The sequence below is a fragment of the Triturus cristatus genome, chromosome 5_1 (genome assembly GCF_964204655.1).
Source record: "Triturus cristatus chromosome 5_1, aTriCri1.1, whole genome shotgun sequence".
Classification (NCBI taxonomy): Eukaryota; Metazoa; Chordata; class Amphibia; order Caudata; family Salamandridae; genus Triturus; species Triturus cristatus.
The window spans coordinates 194,609,514-194,636,693 of NC_140587.1; the positions used below are offsets into that span (position 1 = coordinate 194,609,514).

Sequence of the window (27,180 nt, forward strand, 5' to 3'; positions counted from 1 at the left end):
AAATAGAATGAGGCAAGGATGATAAATAGAAAGTTTAATTTCTCAGAGGGGCCATTGGATAGTTGGTCCTGGCCAATAACTCACATCGCCCATGCCTTAAAACGTCCTGTGTGTATCATCCTCATCCTGTGCTCCAGACAGACATGGATGTATTATCGAGTGATTCCAACCTACGAGCCCTCAGAAGTGAGCCCTGGTGAGAGTGCTGCTCTGTAGCCACCATGTGGCGGTGGAGGGTGAGGGCCAGACACAGAAGAGTTAGGAGCGTGGAGTAAAGAGGATGTAGACCACATGCGAAGAGCCTGTGATTTAGGATAAAGGCGTTCAGCATGAAATAAGTTTTGAGAAGTAAGTGAGCAAAGAAGACTGGTGCATAGACACTACCTAGCAGGCATTGCAGAGGTCGCGGGGAGGACGCAGGAAGGACAAGGGCAAGGTACAGCGTTGTAGAACAGATGGTCCTCCACGGCGTGTGTGTGGTGTAAGAGTAATGATTCAGGATAGTGATGCTCAGGTGAGTAGGTTATGAGTACATTGACCATTTTGTGCCTTGTGATAAAATAATGAGTTATTGCTCATGCGGGTGCACAATAAGCTAGAGCATAAATTGTCATTATGCAAGGAGAGGAATGCACTTGGCATACATTTTACGCACACCCTAATCTCATCAGCACAGAGTGGAGCTCAAAATACTAAACTCATCTTTAATACCACAGATCACTATGGGGTCCCTTTAGGGGTGTGTTTCAGGCCACCATACATGATGCAGATATTAAAGCCACCCTTTGGGTGTGTGGCGGGGGGTGCGAGGGATCTAATGCATCAGGTTGTCCTTCAAACAGTGGAAGGAAGGCTGCTCTTACACAGCAGCAGACGTGCAATCTTGAGCAGAATTCTGTTCCCGCACAAAGTTTGATCGATGTAAAGCGGTGAACATAGAGCACATACTTTTGTGCATAAATATTATACACTAGCGGCACTATGCATGTTACATGCATCTTGCATTTCAAACTCCCTCCATAGACCATTGGCTCTTCTGCAAAATGTATGCCGCTGTTCAGTAGCCGATGACAACAAAAAAAGAAAAAAATCATCACAGCTCCACCAAGATCATTTGTACTCTTTCATTGTGGACACTTTAATTAGAGAAGACTAATCAAGTAATTAATGCAGCCTAATCTCATTAAAATGGTATTCAGTGTGGCGGTTTCCATTGTTTCCAGGATGCTGTGTTCTTTTGTAGATAATTAGAGAGGAATGTCTCCTGTCTCCTAGAGGATACAGGAAAGACTGCTGCTGGTGCTGTACTGGCATCCAGTGGCCAAAACGGGTACTAAATTGGCCGGAGGGCAGCCTGCAGTCCACATTTCACCAAATGGGGGCGCTGTGGTCTGTCTTATTTGAGTGGATGGGATAGGAAGGAATGCTCAATTGAAGCCTACAAACCAGATAGGATAGGAACCATAAACAGTCAAACAATATTATTAAAGCATTAAGATTTCTTGATCGCAATATACAAGCTAGGTATGAATAACGTTTAGGTGAGTTGAAATTAAGGCAGGTAAAACAAAAATAGAAAACAGACTCCAAAGTGAGTGCTGTTAATTTACAGAAACTAATTACTTATTCAAAGTTTGAACACATCGAGTCACTTTTACACAATATTAGACTCCAGGCCGCGAATGAAAACTCTGAACCATTTGGAAATATCTTCAAGCACCACCAAAAGCACTGTGATGCCATAGGAATGGAAGACAGTGAGCTATACAAATGACAATAACATAGCATAAAATAATGTAACATAACATAGAAACACATCACTCAGTATCCCATAGCATGACATGACATCACAAATAACAGTGGGCGCTGGTGTACAAAAAAAAGGACAGATCACCATTAGATTGATAAAACATTCACAGAAAATGAGGATATAGATTGTCGTCTCTGCTTATGTCCTCCTATCAACGTTTCTTTCCTGCAACTGAATGGAAATTACTGAGTACAGGAATGCTTGAGTGAATGAGCGAGTGGGTGGATGTGAAAAATATTATGTTGCAAAGGAAGTGAGTGAGTGAGTAAAATTCTAAACTTCAAGGAACAAACTCTTAGCTAAGTGAATCGTCTGCATCAAGTCAATTGCCATCGTTCGTTTGCAAAAATGAGGGATTACTTCCACTTCTCAACGAATGAAGGTAAGAATGAATAATCAAAGCAACAAAGAAAAGATCAAATGAACAAATAGAGTGGTCAGACATAAGAAAAATCAACTCATGAATGAAGGAATGAAAGCACTCCTATATCACAATATATGTAAAATAAAACGTGCTCCTAAGCATTCTGATTTCTGGTGCTCATATGAAAGGGAGATTTTCCAAATGAAAAGACAGTCTTGCAAAGTACTTGTATTAATATATACAATAGGTTTTACTGGCATCTACATACTACTCCCAAGCTTAATGTCCATGCTATATGAAAACCCGCACGAGGAAATATCCAGTAAAGCTTTCTGGATGATAAGGGTCAGGAAATATCAGGAAAACTATCCAATAAATATAAAGTTCAACACCCGAAGAGGTTTGTCAAAAGAATTGTTAATTTAATACTACATGAAATCACAGCCTAGCTATCCAAAATGAACAGCCACCACCAGAGTACAAAGCAATGATTTGCTCCCATTACCATTTAATAGCTTCATAACTCAATCTATGAAAAATATATTCTTTAGGATACCATAAGATTAAACTTCCCAGATTAGTCTAACTGTGCCAATTATAAGCAACAATTATCATTGAGAACACATATAAGCCATGTAAATAGTATCAGCGGCATGTGGTAATTTCTTTAGCATGCCAATACAAAGTGGCTAGACAGTCGTATATTGGAGAGTTTAATATTAACAATGCATGCATTGCACATAGACTACCTGTTCAATGTGTTTTTAAGATTACACAAATCCAACTCTTCATTAAGGCCTTAAAGTTGCATGATTTTGAAGAGAGCAATCCACATGTAAAATCAACCGGCAAAGTTGCCCCACACCTTACTCAGTTCTAAATGTTATCTTTAGTATTGTCAGCATGTGTGCATAAAATCAATTTTTTAATCACCTATTGCACTATAATGAAAAACCACATTATATTCTTTCGAGGTCTCTATATTTTGACGCAGCCACATTTCAAATCAATCAGGTATATACAATTGAGTTGCAGGAGGGATAGATCAATGCAAGATTTTCAGGATAACCACATTACTAAGTAAATGTGTTCCTTAGATTTAATGCACAAACATCTATTTATGTAGACATCATTGAAATCAGGCATAAATCTAAGTCTTTGACAGGTCAAATGCAACATCATTCAATTCAGTACTAAATACTACGCTAAACAATTCGTGAGCACCAAAATGTCATTTACACACCAGCATATTCACAAAAATGTGCATATCGCAACAAAGCCTAGCTGGACCGAGCAAATATGAAACAATAATCAATTTATTACACAGCAGCCCTAAATAAATTCACAACATAGTCACAACATTAGCGCATAAATTCTGAAGATAACGAACCAAAAGTGGTGTCGTACTTACATGTCTGCCTCATCCCATAGAATGCATGTCTGGTTTGTTGTTCCCTGGAATGAGAGAGTATGGAGAAGACATCATGTGTGCTGTCAATTTACTGGGAAGGCGTGATATTGTATAATTGCATTCTATGCCAATTACTTTATTTACTGCATGAGTCACGTCTTAAACCTTATTTCAGAATCTGACATGTTTCCTTTTCTTATGCAGTGGCTTCTCAAATGTTCCAAACAGATGCCACACATTTAGCTTTTTATATAGGGCAAAATTCTCAGGTGGGATGATTTTGGCTTCGTGAGATCAGAGAGAACTGAGGCACAGGGAAGAGACATGGTTTGCCCAGTAAAAGACAACTTAATTAAATGTGGAAGGTACAATTAGATCTTAGATCTTCTCGAGCAAAGGATTTTACTGTGACTATTAGTAAACAGCTCCAGCCACAATTCAATGTATCATTAAGGGAAGCTGGATAGTTCTAAGGTTTCACAATGTGCTCCTCTATTACTCTATCAAAGGACATCCATTATTGGCATAATGATGCCATGCGAAGATGTCAAAGGATACCCTTCTTGACTGGCTCGATGAGATCAATGTTCAATGCTAACAAATGTGGTGTTTAAGAGTTCATGAGATCAAATGAAGGCAATCACAACATAGCCTTCTGTCCACCATAGAGTATCCGCATGGGCTTGATCCTGTATTGGAATACTTTCCCCATCCAGGATACCAAGCAGAGGTTATAACAATACCTGCACAGTTACTGCCCAATGCACTCAGCTTCAGCTATTACTATATCCAATATACAAAGAATGACTAAGATTGGCCACACTCTTACACTTGGGCAGCAACTACTCCCTCTAAGGCATCCACAGTGTGAACTTTGTACTTATTTTTCTCACATAGGATCAAGAGATACAGCAGGAGCCCTGAAGAAGTCCAGAGGATGAAACATATTGGCTGCCATTTATTAATTCAGTTCTACACAAACCCCATGTTCTTTGTGCAGTGCAGTAACAAGACACTTGATTGTTCAAAGATACTTGATGTAGAAATGTGACTCAGAAATGAACACCTTGTACGAAGTTCAAAATACGATGAGCATTGAACCAATTCTTGTGTGATCTATTGTAAGAATATTGACGGGAGAAATTCTTTGTAATCTAGGTAATAGAGGTACATTGTTGAATGTATTGGTGTTTCACATCTATAGGCACGTGATTTAAGCTTCAAATCTCATTTGATATATTATTGGGAACTTAATACGGCTCTTTGCTCCACAGTTGCCAGGAGTTTTGGGGCAACACTGAACTAATGCTGTATAGAACTGATGCAGAACTAACATAGTGTCTATTCATTTTACATTTAGCCTTGGATGAAGGAATTCTGAAACATTGTCAAGAAAGCCACAGGAGGAATTCATCAACAAACCCAGGACCCAGTGGTTTTGAAAAGGGCACTTATGTTTGCCACTACATGTGTGAGCAGCACCTCTAGTCCATGTTCTTACTGTGCATTCTGGGACTTGAAGTCCTGATTTTAGAATGATTTTAGAATGATTAAAAAGAAAAAACATGGATTTGATGCACTACTCACGCGTGTAACTGGGAAATGTGAGCCCTACTTTAGTAAAGTGTTACTGCCACTGAAAGAAAGGGCGCCCATTGTAATCAGCAGTTATTCAAGGGCAATAAAATGAGAGGAAAATAACATTTGCTGGGCCTAACCTGAAATGTCAAATCTGATGAAAAGTGAATCATGCCCCTCTGTAGCTGAGGACAGGACTCTCAAGTTTTCCCATTTCAAGATGTGAGTTGCTCCTCCAATCCAATGTTTTGCTTTGCCTTCTGGGAATTGTAGGTCTGGTTCTAAAATGGTATAAACTAGACTACAAGTCCCAAAAACATTGCTTAAATTTGCTATTCATACACAGACATTGGAAACCTGGGAGGAGCTCAGTTCAGTGAGGGACATCGCGTGTACTCACATTGTACATGTGGGAGAACTCGATCTCCAGAGGAACTTGGATGGCCCGCGGCGTTGGCTTCACAGTGACGGAGAGGATTTTGGAGTTCAGCACTGTAGCATTCCTGAAGACAAACAGTGATATAAACATGCTGTAAAACTGCAGTCATCAACTAATCTGTAGCCATAATTTTCCTTTCTCAATGGCTTGTTTCTGTTGGTAAACACTCTATGGTTGAGACATATAACCTTCATAGGTGAATGCGTTGTTAGTTTTACTTCACAGCAGCAGAGACATAAAAACAAAACAACGTACACAAACTACAGGCACAGGGTGTGTTATAAAATAGAGAGGTATGGTGTATAGCTATTGCACATACACAGGTACAGTACACAGATTCGGTATAAGGCATGCACATGCACTAAATAGTAGTTGACCCGTCTGTACATTGTCCCGCTTGCTGTAGCCCCGCAGACCTCTGTTCACCAGCTCTAGGTACCTTTGCACTCTATCCATCTGTCCCATCTCCTAGTGGCCAAGTGGTGAGGACTGTATGGATGGAGCACACCCTCATATCTGTCTGCTAGGTAAGCCCCTCCCTATGAGACTTACCTTCTCTGGCGCTCAGCCTGGCACACTGTGTGTACACTTATGAGACCATCATCCTAAGATACTTGTAGTGGGAGCTGGAGAGTTAGCCTGTGGCACCCACCTCACCCCCCACCGAGGACAGTCACACAAAACCTATTGGCACAAGTCATTGGCTGGTACAAGCCAACAATTAATGCTTTTGATACCATCTAATTGCTCTTCAAACTCTCATAACCATTCAGAGCTTAAATGGTATGAAACAAGACAGTGGCCTAGTACTGTTATTGTATAGCACACTGAACAATGTAATTGCTTCTAGGCGCTGGAGCACAAAAACTAGCATGTTAGAATGATGGGTGTAAACGCGGTTGAAGCGACCAGGATCCCAGTCATTTAGCAACATAACGGGCGTGGTCTTGGTTGCACCACTGCCTGTCCACAGTTGATACGGACGAGGCTTACACTGAGTGGATTAGTAAAAGTGCTTACGGGTACGGATGAGGGCAATGACAGGGGCATAAAACAAGTGGGCACACCGGATTTGATTGGTCTGCGTGTTCCAGAGGCGTGCGCCTGCCCTTGAGAAGAATCCGTCTCCTCTTTTGTGGATCTGGTTCTGAAAAGGTCCAGGAGAAGGCTTTACGCAGAATGTTGTTGGCAGGCCTGGTGTATTTTCCAATTCTTCCTCACAGCTTTTTGGGGTATGTGCCTTTGATGCATTTGCATGTGAGACAGGGCTGTCCCAGTGTTTGCAGAAATGCGATGATCAAATACGAAACTCGCAGTTATCATATTGAGGCGATCACAGTCCACACTTTTATCACGCTTTTGTTATAGAGATTAGTGCACAGGATAGGTCTTGCAGGATGAGGCCCGACTGCGTGTCCTAAAATGGATGTCAGATTATTTTGAAAACTGTAATTACATACATGATGGGATCATCAACTGAGGACTTGAGAGCAAGGTCTCGTGGTGTAGTCTACTCTCTGGGCCGGATTCACAAAGGTAAGTTACCCTTTTGAGTAAGTTTACATGTTGCAGTTTGTTTACTATGTTCCGTATTCACAAACTTGGAGTGTAAACCTACTCCAAAAGTGAAAGTTAGATGTCTCCAGCCAAGAGTAAAGCAATTGGCTTATTCTTGCATGGGTGGGCAACGTCCCTCCTTGAACACATCCGTTGCTCTCTCTAAATCCTTTTTACTCCTCCCTAATCCCGGCCCTTTTAACAGTCAGTCTTCCCCATTTCCCAACCAGTTCCCTGTTTCCCTTCCATACTTACTACTAAAATCAATACTTACATGAGTGAAAACTCTGCAGTTGGGTGGAAAACTCCACACGCATACGTAGAGGCAAAACGTATATTTTGTAGTTCGTTTTGTAGTATGTTTTATAGTTCTACACAACTGACTACAAAGTGCAGTTTGAGAATCAGGCTCTAAGTGTGTATACCATTGGTGGCTGGGAGCACGGGTGTAACAGAACATTGAAGAAAGGAGTACAGCCACAGGGTGCCCAGAAGAGAGTGATGAAACACGTTCATAACATGGACTGTGGCGTCTACTGACCGGTCCAGCACACATCTGAGCAGGGGTCATTTGAGGTCTTGCATCATGGCTGCCAGCAGAATCTAACACTAGGCTGAGCACGACGCGGCACGCAGAGATCAGGCGAGGCCAGCACCGCGTGGGCGGCTACACATTTTGCCCTCCCAGGCTGATTGTCTTGACAGAATAGTGCTTCAGCCTCAGAGCCACTGTCCTGCTCATTTCACTCTGCCTCCCCATAATGCTTAGCTTTTTTACTGGCGCATCGGTCAACCTCAGTGTCTGAGATGTCCATAGGAACAAAGCGTATGGACCTGGTGTCAGAGAGACATAGGAGGATGAGGATGCTGGGCTCCAGCTGCTGCTTCCGCTGCGGCATCAGGTGCAAGGGGCGCAGTCTGCAGGCTGGCTCATGGCATTTTCTTTACCACCAGAGTAAGATATTTTACCAGCCTGCAGTTTAACTGCGGGTCCCAAGCTTAAAGCAGGCCAGCACTGCCTGTCTCCGGGTGCGGATCCCTCTGTAGTTAACATGAGCTCTGAGAAGTCAAGACCTTTCCCCCATTGGCTCTTTACAAATGCATAGGTCCTCCCTGCTGCATAGGCTCCTGGAGGATGAGGTGGACTCCCTCGGCCAAGGTAGAAGATGCAGAGCAGATGGGAGTATACCCAGGCGGTGTTTCCCAAAAAATTATTTCGTGATTGTGGAGTAGCCTGGGCCAAAATACTTTCGGGGCGAGTGTTCATTAGCTTTTTATTTCAGCCAGGCATGGCTTCTGCCTGGGAACGTGGCCTTGTCTTTAACCAGCGAGAGACTTTTTTTCACTGATTTCCAAACCAGTTTTAAAGGCTGAAAGACTGGTTTGTATGTTCCAAAGCTGGGTCAGCCCGGTTTTTGCAAGAGATTCCTGAAGATAGCTTCTGGCAGGCGATGTATTCATCCCCTGCAGTTTTTGCCAAAGGAGGTGGTTTAAGGTGTTTGGGGCAGCGTTTCTGATCGTATGCCAGCAGATGATAAATGATCCTTGCCTTGCCAAAGACTGTTTCATTAGGCCAAACTCCAGCCGAATCTGTGTCGCCGAAGAGTAATTTGGAAGTTTGAACAAGATTCTGTCTGCCTTGACCAGAGCGCTATCCGGTGTTCTGGCGCCCCTGCCTCTCAGGCATTCGCGGCCATAAGTGATTGTGGGGAGTATTTTGGCTACTTCCACCCAGGGAGGGGGAGCAGCATGGTTCCTGCCAGTTTGGATTTGAAACTCTTCAGTGTCACTGCTAACGCCAACCCCTTTCCTTTTAATCACCTCTTCTGGGAGGAGAATGCACCCTCTTTGTCGATGATTAGGCCTCGGCATTTGGCAGTATCAGTCTGGGCCTCCCATTACCCACAAAAGTCTAGCTCACTCCCCGCTGCTCTGTTACGTATGGTAGTGCTCCTAAGTAACCAAAAATTTCTCCAGAACTCCTCAAAAACAAAACCTACCTTTAGCAGCGTCTGGCCTAGGATACACAGGGCAGATAAGGGAAGTGTGGCTTTCCTTGACCTCAGTCAATCTTTCAGTCAAAGATGTTTACATATTCCCCAAATCAAATCCCCCTGGTGGGAGGGATTGGCAAGGCACTCATTGCAGATGGCTAATTTGTTGCTCTCCCAGCCACTCGTTCTGTACAAGTCTGTCACGTGATTATCGCTAAAGAGGTGGCCCGGTGTACGCGGAACGATTGTGTAGGCTAATCAGCACCGAGCAGCTCCTGAAGGCGCCTCAGGATGCTTCTGTGCCCGCCTCAGTAGCAGGCTGAAGGAAGAGCTTCCCAAACACAAGACTGAGAGCTGGAGGCATGTTTCTGCAGACATGTGCACAGCTAAGGCTGCCGAAAGAAACAGGGTTCACTCAGAGAGACATAGGATTGGCAAAATGGTCCCCACCCTAATACTGAGCAGGTTATTAGAGTGGCTATGTCAGTCCTCGCATTTAAAGAGGGCAGACTCGATGTTTCTTGGCCCCAGTTATGGAGATCAGTCACACGTAATAAGATTTCCCCAGTCCTCTCCCAAACTAAATTTTGGCTATTACACAAAGCCTTTTGGACACCGGCCAGGCTGTTTTCCGTGGGGATCCGGGATGACGATGTGTGTTGGAATTGTAAGCAAGACAAAGGGGATTTGGCTCACCTTATTCTGCACTGCCCGATTGTGAAACCCTTCTGGGATAAGGTCTATCTGTTTTTGTATAAATTATTTAACTGTCTTCTTCCTAGGTCCTTATCATCCGTGGTAACTGCTTTTTTACAGGACGACCTGCATTCGGAGGGGGATCGTGATCTCCTTGATCTACTGTTGATTTCTGCAGTTAAAATGATACTCACCAATTGGAAGGACACTAGCAAGGTCTCTTACAAGTGCTGGATGAACTGGGTCATTCATCTCAGGGGAGCAGACAATATTGTCCTACAACAGTCACCCTGGAAATCCTCCACGAGGAACATATGGTCTACCCTGGATGACTATTTTGCTTCTCATAAGCCGCCATGAATTCACCTTCTGGAAGAAAATTCGCAAGTTGTCATCATACCATGGCTACTGACTAGAACGGACACTTGATGCTGCATCACGTTATATTATTGTGAAACTAGAGGCGCCGGATAACTCTCCCTTTCTTTTTCTTCCCCCTTTTCTGTCTCTCCATTCACCCTCTCTCCTTTCTTTCTCTTTCTTTCTTTTTTTTTTTTTTTTCCTCCCCCTCTTCGGGAGTTGGAGATTTCGGGGGGACATCACTGGCATGGTGTTCGTCTAATGTTGACAGCTATCTGCTGACCCGGTGAAACACAGTCATGGGTATTCGGGGGCCCTTGCCCTGATCCCAACTCCTGTACTGTTTCTCTTTTTGTTTTCATAAAACTTTTCAATAAAGATATTTTGAAATTAAAAAAAAAAGAGGGCAGACTCTTAAGAAACAATTCATGGCAAAGCCAAAAGGTCTGGTCTTAGCAAATCTGTGAGTTTGTTTATATACTCTTTTTTGCAAATATATGCAATATTCTTTAAAAGTGTAAAATAGAAAATAAATATACCACTTGGCTAAAAGTAGCCTTCATCTTTGCAAAAACAAGTATGCAAAAAATGAACAGTAAAAAGAATACATGAAAAAAAACTGAAATGAAAGCAGAACTTTGCCTAGAGGTCGTGGCAATAAAGTCTTCTACTTTTGGGGGAATGGGGGGCTGTGCACATGTGCAAGAGACAAATGCATTCAGTCATAGAGAAGATAGTCTATGGCTGAAGTGAGCAGACTCATAGCCCCATGCTGTATGCTATGGTTGGGCGGAAGCAAAATGCAAATGACACTTCAACCAACCAATCAATGAAAAGGGCTAGTCCCTCTATGGACCGAAGACCAGTTAAGTTGATCAGAATGCCAATGTGTTACCGCATCCAATTTTCCTGGGTACAGGAACACCAGTGCCAATTTTACCATCCTGAAAAAAAACCCTGATACAATCACTTGAAGCTCTGAGTGCAACAGCAGCCAAGCCTCTGTCCACGTCCCTGCTGGAGCATTTTTGTTTACAAGAGGGGAGCATGTAAAAATCGCCATGCCAGGGCACCTTTTCCCTCTGTCCTCCCTTACCGTCCCAGCCCCCTCTTCCTTCATTCCAGGCCTGGAATGTAGACTAGTTGACAAGGAACTAGTGTAGTCTAGAGAATTCCCAGGTGGCTGCAGCTTCCAAAAGGCCTATGGGTCAAGGGCAGACAGAGGCCATGAAAAGCTGAGGACTACAAACAGAGACTAGATCAAGGAACAGATGCCCTATACCCACCATTTCCTGGGTGTGTGATTCTTATTGAGGTGCCATCATGGCAAAGATAAAATCTGCTGTTTAAAGGTATGCTAAGGCCTGGAAGCTACAGGCATGGATGAGAAGCTGCTCCTTACATGGCACTCATCAGGAGCTGTACAACAAGGGCACCACGCTGTCAGCAGCAGAGATCTAAGTGAGGCCTCTAGGACACAGGTTCAAATCCTGACAACATCAACTCAGCCTTTCATCTAACTTGGGTTGATGTAATGAGTACTATAAAATCTGTGGGTAGCACAAAGGGTCCATTTCGTTTGTGGTGTGTTCTTCATAAACTTGAGGTAAGCAAGCGAAGGGTGCTTTTTCCATGGGAGAAGGACCCTCTGCAGGATTATCAGGAAGCTCTGCATGCAAATGTATCTTGTGAATATTCATTGTGGAATCCCGACTGCTTGATCAGACTGCGCCCGAGGACCACACGTGAATGCCAAAGGTCTAGTGTTGCATTCATCAGCGGATCCATCATGTCCACCTTCTGACCTGTTCAGCCATAGACCATGAAAGCGCTGGCCCTTTCTTCCAGGGCGCTTGTCTGCCTTCCTTCTCTTCCTCCTCTCTCAAGCGTACCCACAATGTTTGAAGAATCCCGCTCTGACACTTTCTCATCCTCAAATACATTCCAGTGTCCCAGCTCCCTCCCTTCTCCAAGACAAAGAAGTTCATCTGACTTACTACATCCATCACAGCTCACAATCTTTTCAGTCTCTTCCAACCAGGCTTCTGTGCCCTTCATTCAACTCAAACTGCACCCACCCACACTTGCGACTTTACTTTCTCTGCTCGCCGCAACCATCTGTCTTATATCTTTCCTCTCCATGATCCATCGGCAGCGCTCAACACTGGAGAAACCCGACATTACTTTCCCCACTCAGGACCATTGGATCCAAGGCTTCTGCTCCTCAATGCTTCCCATCCAATCAATGAAAAGGGCTAGTCCCTCTATGGACCGAAGACCAGTTAAGTTGATCAGAATGCCAATGTGTTACCGCATCCAATTTTCCTGGGTACAGGAACACCAGTGCCAATTTTACCATCCTGAAAAAAACCCCTGATACAATCACTTGAAGCTCTGAGTGCAACAGCAGCCAAGCCTCTGTCCACGTCCCTGCTGGAGCATTTTTGTTTACAAGAGGGGAGCATGTAAAAATCGCCATGCCAGGGCACCTTTTCCCTCTGTCCTCCCTTACCGTCCCAGCCCCCTCTTCCTTCACTCCCAGCCAGCACCTGCCTCCCAGCTGCAATTACTATTCGCTCAGATCAGGTGGTAAATGTGAGTGTTAATCCCCTGGGAGCAGGGAAATCCATGCTGAATTCTGCCTGGGGTAAGCAGGTCCACACAGTTAAAGGGAATGTCACGCTGAAGGTGAGTGGGTGTGGTCTCAATCACCTACTAGAGCGGTCGACCTCAAAGCTGAGGGACCGGGTTCGAGTCTCGGCAGGGACACTCTATATCCTGTGATTCTGGGAAAGTCACTTCATCTCCCTGTGCCTAACAAAATGAATGTGTCCATCTATGGCGCAACTAGTGCTCATGTAAAGTGCTCGGATGCCCTCAGGTCGCGTTTGCGCTATACAAACAACTACAAAAAAGACGTGTGGCTTTCCCAGTGTATCTCAACACAGATCTGACAAATGCTTTCGCTCATCTCTCAGGAGGAAGATGAAGACCCTCCGTCTTCCTTGCTCTCGCTTTGCATCCCCTTCGATGGTACAGCAAACTGTTGCTTTATTGCTAAGTTGTTGTTATAGTTATGTCCATACATAATGAATTGACATGCGTTGCCAGAAATTATGAATTTGAGACCCAAAAAGTGGACCGGGATCTCTGTGACTTCAGGACATACCCGAAGAGGTTGGACGTATTGTGAGTGGATACGCTGTGTCTGTGTCCCGGATTGTTGAGGGCGATGGGGATCAGGAAGCCTGATGCAGCCTGAACACCAGGTGCCTTCAACGCTCCACAAACGCAAAGGGGCTTCCGGGACTAATTTGAAAGCCTCAGACTTAGCCACACTGGAACAGGCCTGGAATGGAGACAAGTTGACAAGGAACTAGTGTAGTCTAGAGAATTCCCAGGTGGCTGCAGCTTCCAAAAGGCCTATGGGTCAGGGGCAGACAGAGACACGTGCTAGGCCATGAAAAGCTGAGGACTACAAACAGAGACTAGATCAAGGAACAGATGCCCTAGACCCACCATTTCCTGGGTGTGTGATTCTTATTGAGGTGCCATCATGGCAAAGATAAAATCTGCTGTTTAACCCCTTGTGTGCCCATGACGAGCTGGACTCGTCATGGGCCGCGGTTGCGCTGTGCCCATGACGAGTCCAGCTCGTCATGAACCCCGCCCGCTAATGTAACGGCCGGCACAGGGCGGGGAAAGGGCGTGGCACACAAGGGGTTAAAGCTATGCTAAGGCCTGGAAGCTACAGGCATGGATGAGAAGCTGCTCCTTACATGGCACTCATCGGGAGCTGTACAACAAGGGCACCACGCTGCCAGCAGCAGAGATCTAAGTGAGGCCTCTAGGACACAGGCTCAAATCCTGACAACATCAACTCAGCCTTTCATCTAACTTGGGTTGATGTAATGAGTACTATAACTTCTGTGTATAGCACAAAGGGTCGATTTCGTTTGTGGTGTGTTCTTCATAAACTGTAAGTAAGCAAGCGAAGGGTGCTTTTTCCATGGGACCCTCTGCAGGATTATCAGGAAGCCCAGTAAATATTACACTCTTGCACTCCTAGCCCAAGAGACCTATAGCTGACCTGATGGTATGAATACGCCAGCCGCGTCATGTCCTTAGCTTCTTCTCTTCAGCCAGCATACCCTTAGTCATGACTAGAGAAAGACAGTAGCAGTGGCACCAGATAAATCGATCGCCCAGTACTCAGGCGGCAAAATGACTTACCTCTGGAGAGAGAGCAGGCTGCCAAGGTTCCGGTAGAGCACGGTCCCGATCACGAACACGGAGGAATCATCTGTGTCTAGAAGCAGAGAAACAAGCAGAAGAAGCACAATGAGAAGATGCCATCTTAGCTCGCACCTGCACACCAAAGCACGGCACGGGCCCATAGGGCTCTTCCGTAGTAGAGTAACACAACTGTCATCGAACACTGGCCTGTGTTTGACCCTCAACCCCCCTCAAGTGACCACAGCTTTCACATGATTGACAGATGCACTGGAGCGCGTATACATATTTTTTCTGACAAGGTGCAGACGGGCAGCAGATCTGAAAAGCCTCTGCTGCATCCGCAACCCCAGTGACACATGAGCTGATTGCCTTTCGGGCCTGCGGGTAGTGCATGGACCCAAACGTCTGAGCTCTGCATCCGCAGACAAGAGCTGAGATGGCTGTGCATCAACCTAGCAGTGAACGAAAACTACTCGTAGGACCTACTGCTGCATTATTAACTTAGAATGTAGCTACCACATCCACCTAACATTGTCTGCACCCTCCCTAGCCCTAAATCTGGGCAAGTCCATAGCATAATCCAGTGGCAAAAACATGATTTATAAAGTGGGATTCTGATAGTAAAGCCACGGTATTTTTAAGAGCCAGAATTTGAAGGCGGAGCTTATTCCCTTCCCCACTAGCCTCCATTTCCCAAGAAAGAGGTGAAATCATTGATGGGATATGGTGGTGCAAGCAGTGCTGGAAATGGAGAAAAAAGGAAACTCTGGAAAACCCTTAAACTGAAGGTCCAAGGTGTAGCAGAAGAGGGGGAAGAATCACAGGGGGAGGAGACATAAAAAGGAGAGTCTGAAAGTAATGTTCTTGAAATATCTGCTGCAATGAAATTGACAACAAGGACAAATGCAACAGTAAATCTGTTCTGGCTTACTTAATTAGTCAAAAATATTTTACTTGGTTAACCCCTTAGCCGCGGGGGTAATTCCCCCACGGCGCGAGGGGGAGGGGAGGGAACCGCGGCGCCGCGGTGCTTGTGACGAGCCCAACTCGTCATGAGTCACAGTGGAGCTGTGCTCATGACGAGCTGGGCTCGGGGAATCAATCGTGCGTGGGCGGGCCGCGGCCGTTATGACGAGCCCAGCTCGTCATGAGCACAGCTCCACTGTGACTCATGACGAGCTGGACTCGTCATGAGCATGGAAGGTGTTAAGGAAGTTGCTGCAGTGAGCTTTGTGTGACCAGCATGAGTAAGCTCACTCTGGTGGTTATTGCCCTTCTGGGGGAGATGTGTGTTTTGTCGAGTCACAGTTTTGACTCATGAAGTAGCACTGATGATCAAAGTGCCCGCTGCAAATCATATCTGGTAACTTGCAGATCACAGATTTGTGTGTCAGGTAGATAGCTCAGTGAATTATTGCTTTTGTCACAGAGATCCTTTTGTTACTTGTATTTCATAAGTTACAATCCTTCTAATATATCATGGGCACTATGAACCGGCATCAAGGAGCCGCAGGCAAAATGCAAACCATAGGTTTAAAACCTTACTGTTTTTCTCAAGGTTGCTAAAAAGTAATTCTTGGGTAGTAATGAAGTTTTATTCATGCAACACCAACCACTGTGTAAGGTTTTAAGTCCCGACTTTGTGTTTTTTCAGACCATATACTCTTGACACATAATACGTACTCGTGTGGACGATATGTGAGTCTTACACCTTGTATTCCTCACTGTTTTATGTAAGATTTCCTATACATTGATTTACTCACTTGTATGATTTATTGTTTCTGTATAATATGTGTGTCTATAGATGACAGCAAGTGCTCTAGACAATATGTGGGTGCTGCGGAATGTGTCCCCATGTATGCAAATGGCACCGGGACAAATTCAGCATATTCCACTGAGGCCACCCCAGGACCCTGATTTTGCTCATTAATAGCTGAGGGATTCGGCTGGTCCCCCCTCATTTCCGGCACTGGGTGCAACCCCATCAGGTTCAGACCTCTCACATCAGAAGTATCTCACAGATAATACACATTTAGCTTGCAAAGCTACCAGTCAGGTTACACAAATCTTGCAGGGTTTAGCTTTAGACAGCAAAGTTATCCCTCAGGCTACACTAATCTCAGGCTACACAAATCTCACAGTTTTGTAGGGTCAGACCTCACACAGCAGAGCTTCCTTCACATGACAGAGAAATGTAGGATTTGGATTTAGATATCAGAGCTGTCCCTCGGAATGCACAGAGTTTACAGGTCCATTCCTGTGATTGGTGACTGTTTTCTCAGCTAATCATGTCCAAGCTCAGGCCTCAGAGAAGCTCAGGCCTCAGAGAACAGAGCTATTTCCCAGGTTCCAGCCTCAGGCAGCAGAGGTACCTGCTTGGCCGAGCTCTATCCTGTCCTTTTTCTGATGGACGTTGCATGATGGACTTTCAGGTTTATATGGTCCGCTTTGGTTAATTTTTTTTCTTGTATTCTTTTCAGTTATGCAGTAAAACTGACCCGTACATGATGCCTTGCTAGGCGCTGTCCTGACTCTAATTGTACTCATCTTTGTTTCCCATTGTTTATCTTTCTCAGGTTTTATCTCCCTCTCTTTTTTTCTCTCATCATTGCCCTGTATCACACTGGGTCTTTCTCACTAATCTTAAAACTTTGCTGTAGGGTTTCTTACAACTGGACCGCCCTAACTATGGCACCATAACCTCTTACTCTAGCTCTCCGCCCAACCCTTGCCGATAGTACTTGAGTCTGTGTAGTGGTGTCCGTGGAACATATTGGTGTAGCACGTGTCAATGCAGTGGAGGCGATGAAGCGCAGGGTTGCTACTGATGCAGTTGCCTTGTGAAATAGTGGCGTTCATTCAGTGGGCGTGCACCACTCGGCTGCGGATACCCTACTAGGCACAGGGGAGTGAAGCAGGACACCGCGCAGAGGATGCAGGTTACACCCTTGAATAGATCCTCAAGTGGCGCCCCATGTCAGCTTTTCAATAGGACCAATGAATATTCAATTAGTACAACCTTCAGAAGCTCTGCATGCAAATGTATCTTGTGAATATTCATTGTGGAATCCCGACTGCTTGATCAGATTGCGCCCGAGGACCACACGTGAATGCCAAAGGTCTAGTTTTGCATTCATCAGCGATCCATCATGTCCACCTTCTGACCTGTTTAGCCATAGACCATAGACCATGAAAGCGCTGGCCCTTTCTTGCATGGCGCTTGTCTGCCTTCCTTCTCTTCCTCCTCTCTGAAGCTTATCCACAATGTTTGAAGAATCCCGCTCTGACCCTTTCTCACCCTCAAATACATTCCAGTGTCCCAGCTCCCTTCCTTCTCCAAGACAAAGAAGTTCATCTGACTTACTACATCCATCACAGCTCACAATCTTTTCAGTCCCTTCCAACCAGGCTTCTGTGCCCTTCATTCAACTCAAACTGCAACCGCCCACACTGGCGACTTTACTTTCTCTGCTCGCCGCAACCATCTGTCTTATATCTTTCCTCTCCGTGATCCATCCGCAGCGCTCCACACGGTAGAACACCCGACATTACTTTCCCCACTCAGGACCATTGGATCCAAGGCTTCTGCCCCTCAATGCTTCCCATCAATATTTACCCGACTGTCCTTCTCAGTGGCTGCCGACCCCCACTGACCTCTCACCCACTTCTCCTTCCGTTCCGATGCATGTCTCGCTGCCTCGCTGCTATTAAACATTGGATGGCCCTCGCGCCTCTTCTCATGAACTCCAAACTGAGGTTCTCTACTTCCCTACTGTTCTCCAACCTTGCTCCACTGCGTTCTATACCATTCTCTAGTACTTACTACATTGAAATATTGCAACAGTCCTCTTGAAGGACTCTGCAATACTAGACTCTCATTCTGCTCTCTGCACCGTCTAGGCCTTTATTGGAGACAATCATTGCTTTCCAAGATTCGAGCTTGCGCCACGCGCCTTGAATTCAAAACGACCCTGAAAAGCCATCTTACGTGATCTCAATATGGTAGTGAATAACGGTGTTTAAAATATCAAATCATAAGTAGGTGTTGTTTTGAACTCTACTATGGAACCTATACCTATGTAAATCAAATAAAAATAATAACATTAAAAAAAAAAAAAGGCCGAGAGGGATGGGGGAGTTGATGGCCCACACCTGCTATCAACATCAAAGTATCCATGTATTTATTTAGTTAGTTAGCATGTTCCACAGCACCGTATGTCACATGAGGCTGCTGCAGAGAAAGGGTTGTTTATAAAACTAGAGTAGTGTGAAAGAGAAGGAGAATAAACTAAGACTGCATTATTACAGTCAGCAGGGAAAATAGACAGAAAAGGCCGAAGACTTTAAGTCTCACTCATTATGAGTGACACTCACACATTTAGAGGTCAGATTGAACTCTCAATCACAGCAAGCTGAATGTCACATCTGCTTTAAAAGGGCTAAACCCTGAACTCTAAATGTGGCTTGGAGTAGACGTCTGTGGTGTGCACAGCAGTTTATAGATTATAAAGGTTTCGGGAAACAGTCTCACCACAGGTGGGACCCTCCCGCACATACATTTAGTTGATAAGATCCGTTGCCTTGGCTCATCCGACTGCTGCTTCGCTACCTTTTAAGCCACAACTTACTTTCGTAAAGCTCTGTTGCTATGGCATTCATTTTACATTTATTTTGTTTTTATTATCATTTCACTGATGTAATTTCGGGTTCGTCGTTGTAATGAGCTCCCTCTCTTAATTATTTTTGAAACTTCAGAACTCTGACAAGATGGGACTACTGTAAATATCTATTTATTTGTCACTGTATATATTGATATAGGGTGTTTTACAAGGCGACCTGTAGCCCTATAGGAGTGCCCTGTCTGTGCAGAACAGTCATAGCTATAAAGAAAGAGGGAGCTGGAGAGTCCAGGGGTCCTGCAGTGTTTCAGGGGCCTGTGGCTTCACACTGCAATTTGATGCTCCAAAGGAGGCATGAGCTAACAATATGACGTTAAATCTTACAAGGGAACTGTGTATTTGATGTCAAGAAAGACATACATTCTAACTGAACCAAAGAACCTTGGTTGGCCTGCCCTCTGCTGGTAACACACAAAACTGCAGTTATTCAGACATTTCAGTACTTCTGTTCATGCAGTAGGGGGACTCCACTTGGCTAAGCACATACAATGGTGTATCAATAACACTGAATACCAGTGGTTTTCAGTTAAGTGGTGTTGTAATTCAACAATAGACAACATATATGTACCTTACACCGGTGATTATGTTGCAAGCGTGTGACCCGCAAGTTTAACAAGAGTGTTTACAGCAACGGCACTGACTGCAGAGCTATCTTACCATCATTGGTTAAATCAGCCCCCAGTGGTTTGTCCCAACTGTTATATGTGTGCAGGTTTACTTATCATGAATCCTCTCTGGGTTCCGGAGCAGCGTGCGACTCACCGAAACAGCGCTTCAACGCCGCGTAGGGGGTAGTCAGTGCTATAGTGATGCAATTACAGTTACTATTGCAAAATACTGGACTGCAAAGCTTGTTTTCGTTTGATCCCATCATGCTATCCTCTGTCGTGCATTTTGCATTACCCTACAAACGGAAAGAAGCCCTGCTTCTAAGCACATTCTCCAGGTGCAAAGCAAGGCTGGCAGAAAAGAGGAAGGTCCAGATAAAGGGGGAATCATTTGGAACACGAAAATGCAGAAAAATGTGTTAACTTAGTCTCCAAAGACAGCTTGATACAAAAAGGAGTGCAAAGCGCGAGGGTCGTGAAGTGCTTACGTTAGTTTAGGTACCCAAGGTAGCTCAGTAGGCTATTGCACCTGCAGAGACATCTATGTCCCAGCTGATGGACAAAGGTTTAAAACTCTGTTTAGAAAGCTGCATATCATCGTATTTAAGATCAGTTGAGTTAAAAGGACTGAGTAGGGAAACAGCAATTCTGTCCTCTATAAAAAAAAAAACAAATGTAAAAATCTCCAATCTGCTAAACCACTTTCAAGTGCACAATTCATTTAAGAATTTGAAAAATGAATAGTGGGGGGTCTAACTAACATACAAAGTGACATCTCGATCCTGTGATACCCAATTTGTAATGGGAGTGAACCTATTACCAAGTCTAAGCAGTGTGATCTTATGCATATACATCACACAGGGGAATTCACACTTCATGAACAGTTTTTCTTTACATAAACTATGTCTTAGCTGTAAGTTTATATAGATTTGGATCGAACTGATTGGGTTAAACCCTCACTGGTGAGCTAGGCTTCCAAGGTTTATAAAACAAGTTTTAGGTGAAACTAAATATTTACAAATTGCATACAGTTATTATTCATGTAAGCGCTACGGATACAAAAAGCGTGTTCTTATCATAAAATACTATATTATTCTCTTTGCTAAGAATAGTATAAAGATTTTCCCTCTAGTTCTTCTTATTTTAATTTTTATTCGGCTTAGCCTACGCACCACATGCATACCCCAGCCCCTCCCGGAAGCATTTGTATCTTCACGAGACCCCAAAAATGATCCCATTAGATGAGAAATGGTGCTCAGTTCCCTCTTCACAATAAAAAGTCATAAAATAAAGAAATCCCGTACTGCGTCTACATTTTTCTTTTTAAAATATTAATATTGAGTTAGCTAAATCCTCTGAGTGACCACTTCTGAACTTGTAGTAACTAGATGGCTGACCAGCCCTGTGGACCCTTGGTCTGTTGTAGGACTTACATCTACACAGCCCTCTGACCCTGTTCGTCGGGCTCCACCCCATGTAAAGATAAACAAGCATTTGCAATGCAATAGGTCTCGCATTTATAAGAGTTTGAGCTATTGGCATTGTAAAATTACAATGCCTTTTATTTATGCTTTGGTTTTAAAACAAATAAAAGGCATTGTCATTTACAATGTCAGTAGCATAAACTCGCATAAAAGCAGTGTGTGGAGTGCAGCAGTGTGCGGCGTGCAGCAGTGTGCGGCGTGCATCAGCATGTGGCGTGCAGCAGCGTGTGGCGTGCAGCAGCGTGTGGCGTGCAGCAGCGTGTGGCGTGCAGCGGCTTGCAGCGGTGTGCGGCATGCAGCAGTGTACGGCATGCAGCAGTGTGCTGCGTGCAGCAGTGTCGTGCAGCATGCAGCAGTGAGTAATGCAGCAGTGTGCAGCAGTGTGTGGCGTGCAGCAGTGTGCGGCATTGTGTGGCGTGCAGCATTGTGCGGCGTGCAGCATTGTGCGGTGTGCAGCATTGTGCGGCGTGCAGCATTGTGCGGCGTGCAGCAGTGTGCGGTGTGCAGCAGTGTGCGGTGTGCAGCAGTGTGCGGTGTGCAGCAGTGTGCGGTGTGCAGCAGTGTGCGGCGTGCAGCGGCATGCAGCAGTGTGTGGCGTGCAGCAGTGTGCGGCGTGCAGCAGTGTGTGGCATGCAGCAGTGTTTCGTGTAGCAGTGTGCGGCGTGCAGCAGTGTGCGGCGTGCAGCAGTGTGCGGCATGCAGCAGTGTGCGGCATGCAGCAGTGTGTGGCGTGCAGCAGTGTGTGGCGTGCAGCAGTGTGCGGCGTGCAGCAGTGTGCGGCGTGCAGCGGCATGCAGCAGTGTGTGGCGTGCAGCAGTGTGTGGCGTGCAGCAGTGTGCGGCGTGCAGCAGTGTGCGGCGTGCAGCAGTGTGCGGCGTGCAGCAGTGTGAGGCGTGCAGCAGTGTGTGGCGTGCAGCAGCGTGCAGCAGTGTGTGGCGTGCAGCAGTGTGTGGCGTGCAGCAGTGTGTGGCGTGCAGCAGTGTGTGGCGTGCAGCAGTGTGTGGCGTGCAGCAGTATGTGGCGTGCAGCAGTGTGTGGCGTGCAGCAGTGTGTGGCGTGCAGCAGTGTGCGGCGTGCAGCGGCATGCAGCAGTGTGCGGCGTGCAGCAGTGTGCAGCGTGCAGCAGTGTGTGGCGTGCAGCAGTGTGTGGCGTGCAGCGGCGTTCAGCAGTGTGCGGCGTGCAGCAGTGTGTGGCGTGCAGCAGTGTGTGGCGTGCAGCAGTGTGCGCCGTTCAGCAGTGTGTGGCGTGATGTGCAGCAGTGTGTGGCGTGCAGCAGTGTGCGGCATGCAGCAGTGTGCGGCGTGCAGCGGCATGCAGCAGTGTGTGGCGTGCAGCAGTGTGTGGCGTGCAGCAGTGTGTGGCGTGCAGCAGTGTGCGGCGTGCAGCAGTGGTGCGGCGTGCAGCGGCATGCAGCAGTGTGCGGTGTGCAGCAGTGTGCGGCGTGCAGCAGTGTGAGGCGTGCAGCAGTGTGTGGCGTGCAGCAGTGTGTGGCGTGCAGCAGTGTGTGGCGTGCAGCGGCGTGCAGCGGCATGCAGCAGTGTGCGGCATGCAGCAGTGTGCGGCGTGCAGCAGTGTGCGGCGTGCAGCAGTGTGCGGCGTGCAGCAGTGTGCGGCGTGCAGCAGTGTGCAGCGTGCAGCAGTCTCGCATTTGTGAAAGTTAGAGTTTTTAGCATTGAAATCTAATGTTTTTTTACTTTAGTCTGTTCATTTGCAGAGGAGTGATTATATTTGCATAGCGCTATTGCCATTTATATGACGTTGTGGCGCTGGAGAACCTGGAAATAGGTTATAAGGGAGGGGAGACAAGAGTGATAGGTGCGTGAAAAATAAGTAACAAAATCCTTGAAAAAACAAACACATAGGTAATGCAAGATTAAGTAAAGCATGTGAAATCTAGTCAGGAACAACATGTTCACTTTAAAGGTTTTGGTTAGTTAGAGCCAAACGCAATTTACCGGCAGCCCAGAACTGCTCGCCTCTATCTAATGTGCTGAACCACCGTAGTGTGAGCGGACTCAAACTGTGAATTCACTCCAAAATACGATGACAATGACAGTGACATTAAATGAGGAGGGAGTGGGAGGGGGGGAGTGGGGGCGGGCCGCAGTTGTAAAAGGCAGGGAGAGGGTGAGATTGAGGAAGGGAAAGATAGGGATCAAAGGAAAAAACAAGGGGGTGGCAAATGGTGTGCACTTTGATGTCCTCAGTGTCCGCAGGGCTTACTGAGGACATCAAAGCAAGTGATCAGGCAGTGCTTTTCAGGCTGCCAAATGGTGCGCGCGCCTGGGGCACATGCACTGTATTTGGAGGCCTGAAAAGCCACTGTTTGCACTTCCAAAACTCGCTTACTATAAGTCTCGCCAGAGCAGCGCTAAAGCGCTGTCTCAGGCGAGACCTAAAAAATAAATACACAAGAAACAATGCTTGCCTATTTGTTCAATGCGCTCCTCTCGAGATCTGATGCCCGAGCCGTGTAACCTTGGAAGTGCCTGCCCTCTAGTGGGCAATGTAGAAAAAAGTGGTTCAAGGGGATTTTTGAATGATCGGACAGAGTCGCCCGTCCGGCCTACATTCTTTGAAATACTGTTTAGACCTTGGTGAAAAAACATGTCAGAACACTTACACTCAGAAATAAGGGATAAAGGTTTTGTGAGCTCTTTTTAATGTTTTACATTTTTTGGGCCCTGTAGAACTCAGCCAGCAATGAAATTATGCATAGAAACTGTCTCTGGATTCCATAATTGGAGCAAACTAACTTCTCTACTCAGGATTCTTGGGAAATTAGCTCTACCAGCCCTTCCCATGCTACTGACAAGTCATATTTGTATACATTTTAAAGTTTTGTACCCGAAGGGTTGATTTTAAGCGGAAGTAAAAAGTGCAGAGATTGGAGCCTAGCTGGATCGCAAACAAAATGTACCGCTTTTTCCCGAAATGCACTCTGCTTCACAGGAACCTTTGATGGGCTTAGGGGACCAAGAATAAAACGCATCTGATATTCACCAAATTTGATTTATTTGCCATGATTATTCAGCCAAAGATTTTTTTTCTAATTTGCATAAATAACTGTGGTCTCTTGATGCATAAAAAAAACTTAGATTATGCAAATTCATGCTTAGTCATGCTTGGAATGCATTCGTATGCTATAGTGTGTGCACTGATGGAGCCCCTGGATTGGTGGAGGGAGGAGTGCAGATCCAAGGCGTCATGACGCCCTACGTCAGCAGGGGAGCCTCTCTGGTGACATTGCCTGTGAGGTTAATGGACGGTTCACTGTCGCTAAGGTGTTATGACAGGAGAGAAAAGACACTGGCGCTAATCAGCCGATAAATTGTCTTCTTTCTCCCTTTTCCATGTTTTGCTTATAAAGTCATTCTAAGTATGTACTCGTGGTGGGAGAGCATCCCATAACAACACTAGATTGATATTGCATTGAGGAGTCTTTGGGGGCTGTTAAATGATAAGCTAATAATTGTGGGAAATGGCCTTTACAATGCGGGCTGAGCCACGCGTGCCGTTTCTTCGCAAGCGGAACCACACTTGCCTTAACCACGCATGTACCGTAGCCACGCATATGCCTGCTTAAGGCAGTGCGCAGTCTAGAGGCGCGGATGGCCGGGCACAGGAAGAGGAAGGAATGGGAGAGGGAGCTCCGGGACGTGGTCTGGTAAATGGGGCTGTGGCCGGGTTTTGGGGGGTAGGTTTTAGGAATGGGGCTCAGTTTTTAAGGCTCGGGAAAGGGCTGGGGGGGGCAGGGTTGTTTTCAGGACTTAGGGTGTGGATCGGGTTATTTTTAGGGCTCGGGGGATCGGGGTTGTTTTTAGAGCTCGGGGTGGGGTGGAGGGTTGCGGTTGTTTCTAGGGCTCAAGGTTATTTTTAGGGTTCAGGGGGGTTGGGTTGTTTTTAGGGCTGGGGGGGAGGGTTGTTTTAAAGGCTCAGAGCAGGGGGGGAGGAGTGTGAACTTTACCACACATATTTCTTCACCAGTCATGTCTTTATCATGAAATTGCATGGTAAAGGCATGCGTTGTTCAGACACATTCGTTGTCCGGGCATCGTTGTAGTGGTGCGCGTGGTATAGCCATGCTTGCCTCTGTCATACAACCCTTAATTGTTTTATAGTGCTCAAAGTACAGCGAAAATCTCATGTTGTTTTGGCAGAAGATATTGAGGGAAAGTTTATCCAATTTCTGTTACCTACAGTGTCTATTCAATCTAGTTCACCAACCACATTCAGTGCAGCAGATAGGAGGCTGTCAGCCCTACTTCAAGTGCCGCGCTTCTATGGTGCCGATGGCCCATAGTGTTTTCAACGTTGCCTTGTTGTAACGTTTGGTGTTAAGATTAAATGGTCTGTGGGGTAGCTTGGCTCGGTGGGTCCCAAAAGAAAACTCTTAGAAACGTTCTTGGGAGCAGGAAGCTCAGACTTTGATAATTTCTTTGGTTTAAACAGCGCTATCAAGACACTGAGAAGCAGGCTTTAAGGCACATAGAGACAACGGAGAAGAGCAGAGTTAGTATGCAGTGAAGGGAAATGAGTTCACCGTAATTTGTGGGATTTTTGGTGATTAGTGTTTGCCATTGTGTTCTCTGGGAGGGAGGTTCAGGGAGAAGCCCAAGCAGACAGGAAGTGGGGGTCCTGATGAGGGGTCCTGTGGCTGATCTTATGGTACAGTTAGGGTACATCTATATAGAGATCTCTGTGTGAGGCAGAAGTGGTTGAAAGGACTGCACACTCTTATTGCGTACCAGCCTAGAGGCTGAATAGCGACTGAACTACGCATCCATCTGGGTTAGCTAAGGACTGCGCTGGTGTCATGGTTCTGGAATACTTGAAGGTGGTGATACAACCAGCTCCGTTATATGCTGGTTGTGAAATGCTGAGGTAGCCTGATGATTGCCCTGTCCCTGCGTGTGCTAATATTCTCAACTAATGCTGGGAGGCCCCCACACTGGTACTTTTTAACACAATCTCCTTCGAAAACAAAAACAATGCCCCCGACCTTTCCATGAAGACTCTACAGCTTAGACACCACTTCTGTTGTCAATGATCATTCCCAACAAATACCAGAAGATAAGCAAATTGACAGCATAATACGTCATTCAAACCAACCAATGATCCATCACTAAAGAGAGAACTGACCAAATCTTGGAGCAAAGAAATTCCAACAGGAAATAAATGAGAAAGTAACAATGATTGCGCTTGTGAAGAATTGACCTAAAGTCAGTGGGGACAACCCATGCTACCGCTGCCCTAGAGACCACATCCTTCGCTTACCTGTCAGCCCTGATGAAAGAATGCTCTTGGAGACGGTGACTTTGTCCTCCGAGTTCCTGGCCCAGTCTGCCATGCCTCTCCAGCCCTTCATAGGGAAGCTGATGTCTGTGGCCGCATTGGCTGGTCGCTTGTGAATGCTCAGAACTTCAAGAAGAAATCATAATGAAGAAGGGCATTAGTCATGTGATCACCGTCAGCACCGCGCTTCACGTGAAAACATCGAGTCGACCTAGTATCAATGTGGGATAGGACAGCTGAGCAGTGTACCATGGGCTCTGTTCCATCAGAGAAGGGTGCGAGGCATTTCTAAGACCAACCTTTCCGCCCAATCACTTCAAGACTCGGGTCAATGGAGACAAGGAGCATCTGCGGAGGGATGTGTATGAGGCCTGGGAGAATCATTTGGTGGTAATTTATTTCTTAACACAAATCAGTAAATCGAGTAATTTAATGCAAGTGGGTAGGTTATTTCAGGGTCTTGGTGCTTTGGCTGGAATACGTCTGCCTCCCTAGCCCATGTATTTAATGGCCTGGGTGTGTAGAAGTTTCAGGTTTCTAGGAAGTAGTCACCAGAGGGGGACTCATGTTAAGATCTAGCTTCAAAGGAAGAGGGGGTAATATTTGAAAGGTATATCAACATTTTTGCTGATGACTTTGGATTTCATCGTGTTCACATTGGCCGTCAG

At 45.8% G+C, this 27,180-nt stretch overlaps 1 protein-coding gene across 1 annotated transcript in view; it reads right to left on the reverse strand.

Moving 5' to 3' along the window:
• Nucleotides 1–27,180, reverse strand: part of ADGRB1 (adhesion G protein-coupled receptor B1) — a 466,033-nt gene that overhangs the window by 193,664 nt on the left and 245,189 nt on the right. Inside the window, exons 14-17 of the mRNA XM_085604813.1 lie at nt 26,495–26,638; nt 14,443–14,518; nt 5,564–5,666; nt 3,586–3,629 (exon numbers count right to left, since the gene is read on the reverse strand). Of these exons, the coding sequence (XP_085460939.1) occupies nt 3,586–3,629; nt 5,564–5,666; nt 14,443–14,518; nt 26,495–26,638 (367 nt within the window). The remainder of the gene's footprint in view (nt 1–3,585; nt 3,630–5,563; nt 5,667–14,442; nt 14,519–26,494; nt 26,639–27,180) is intronic.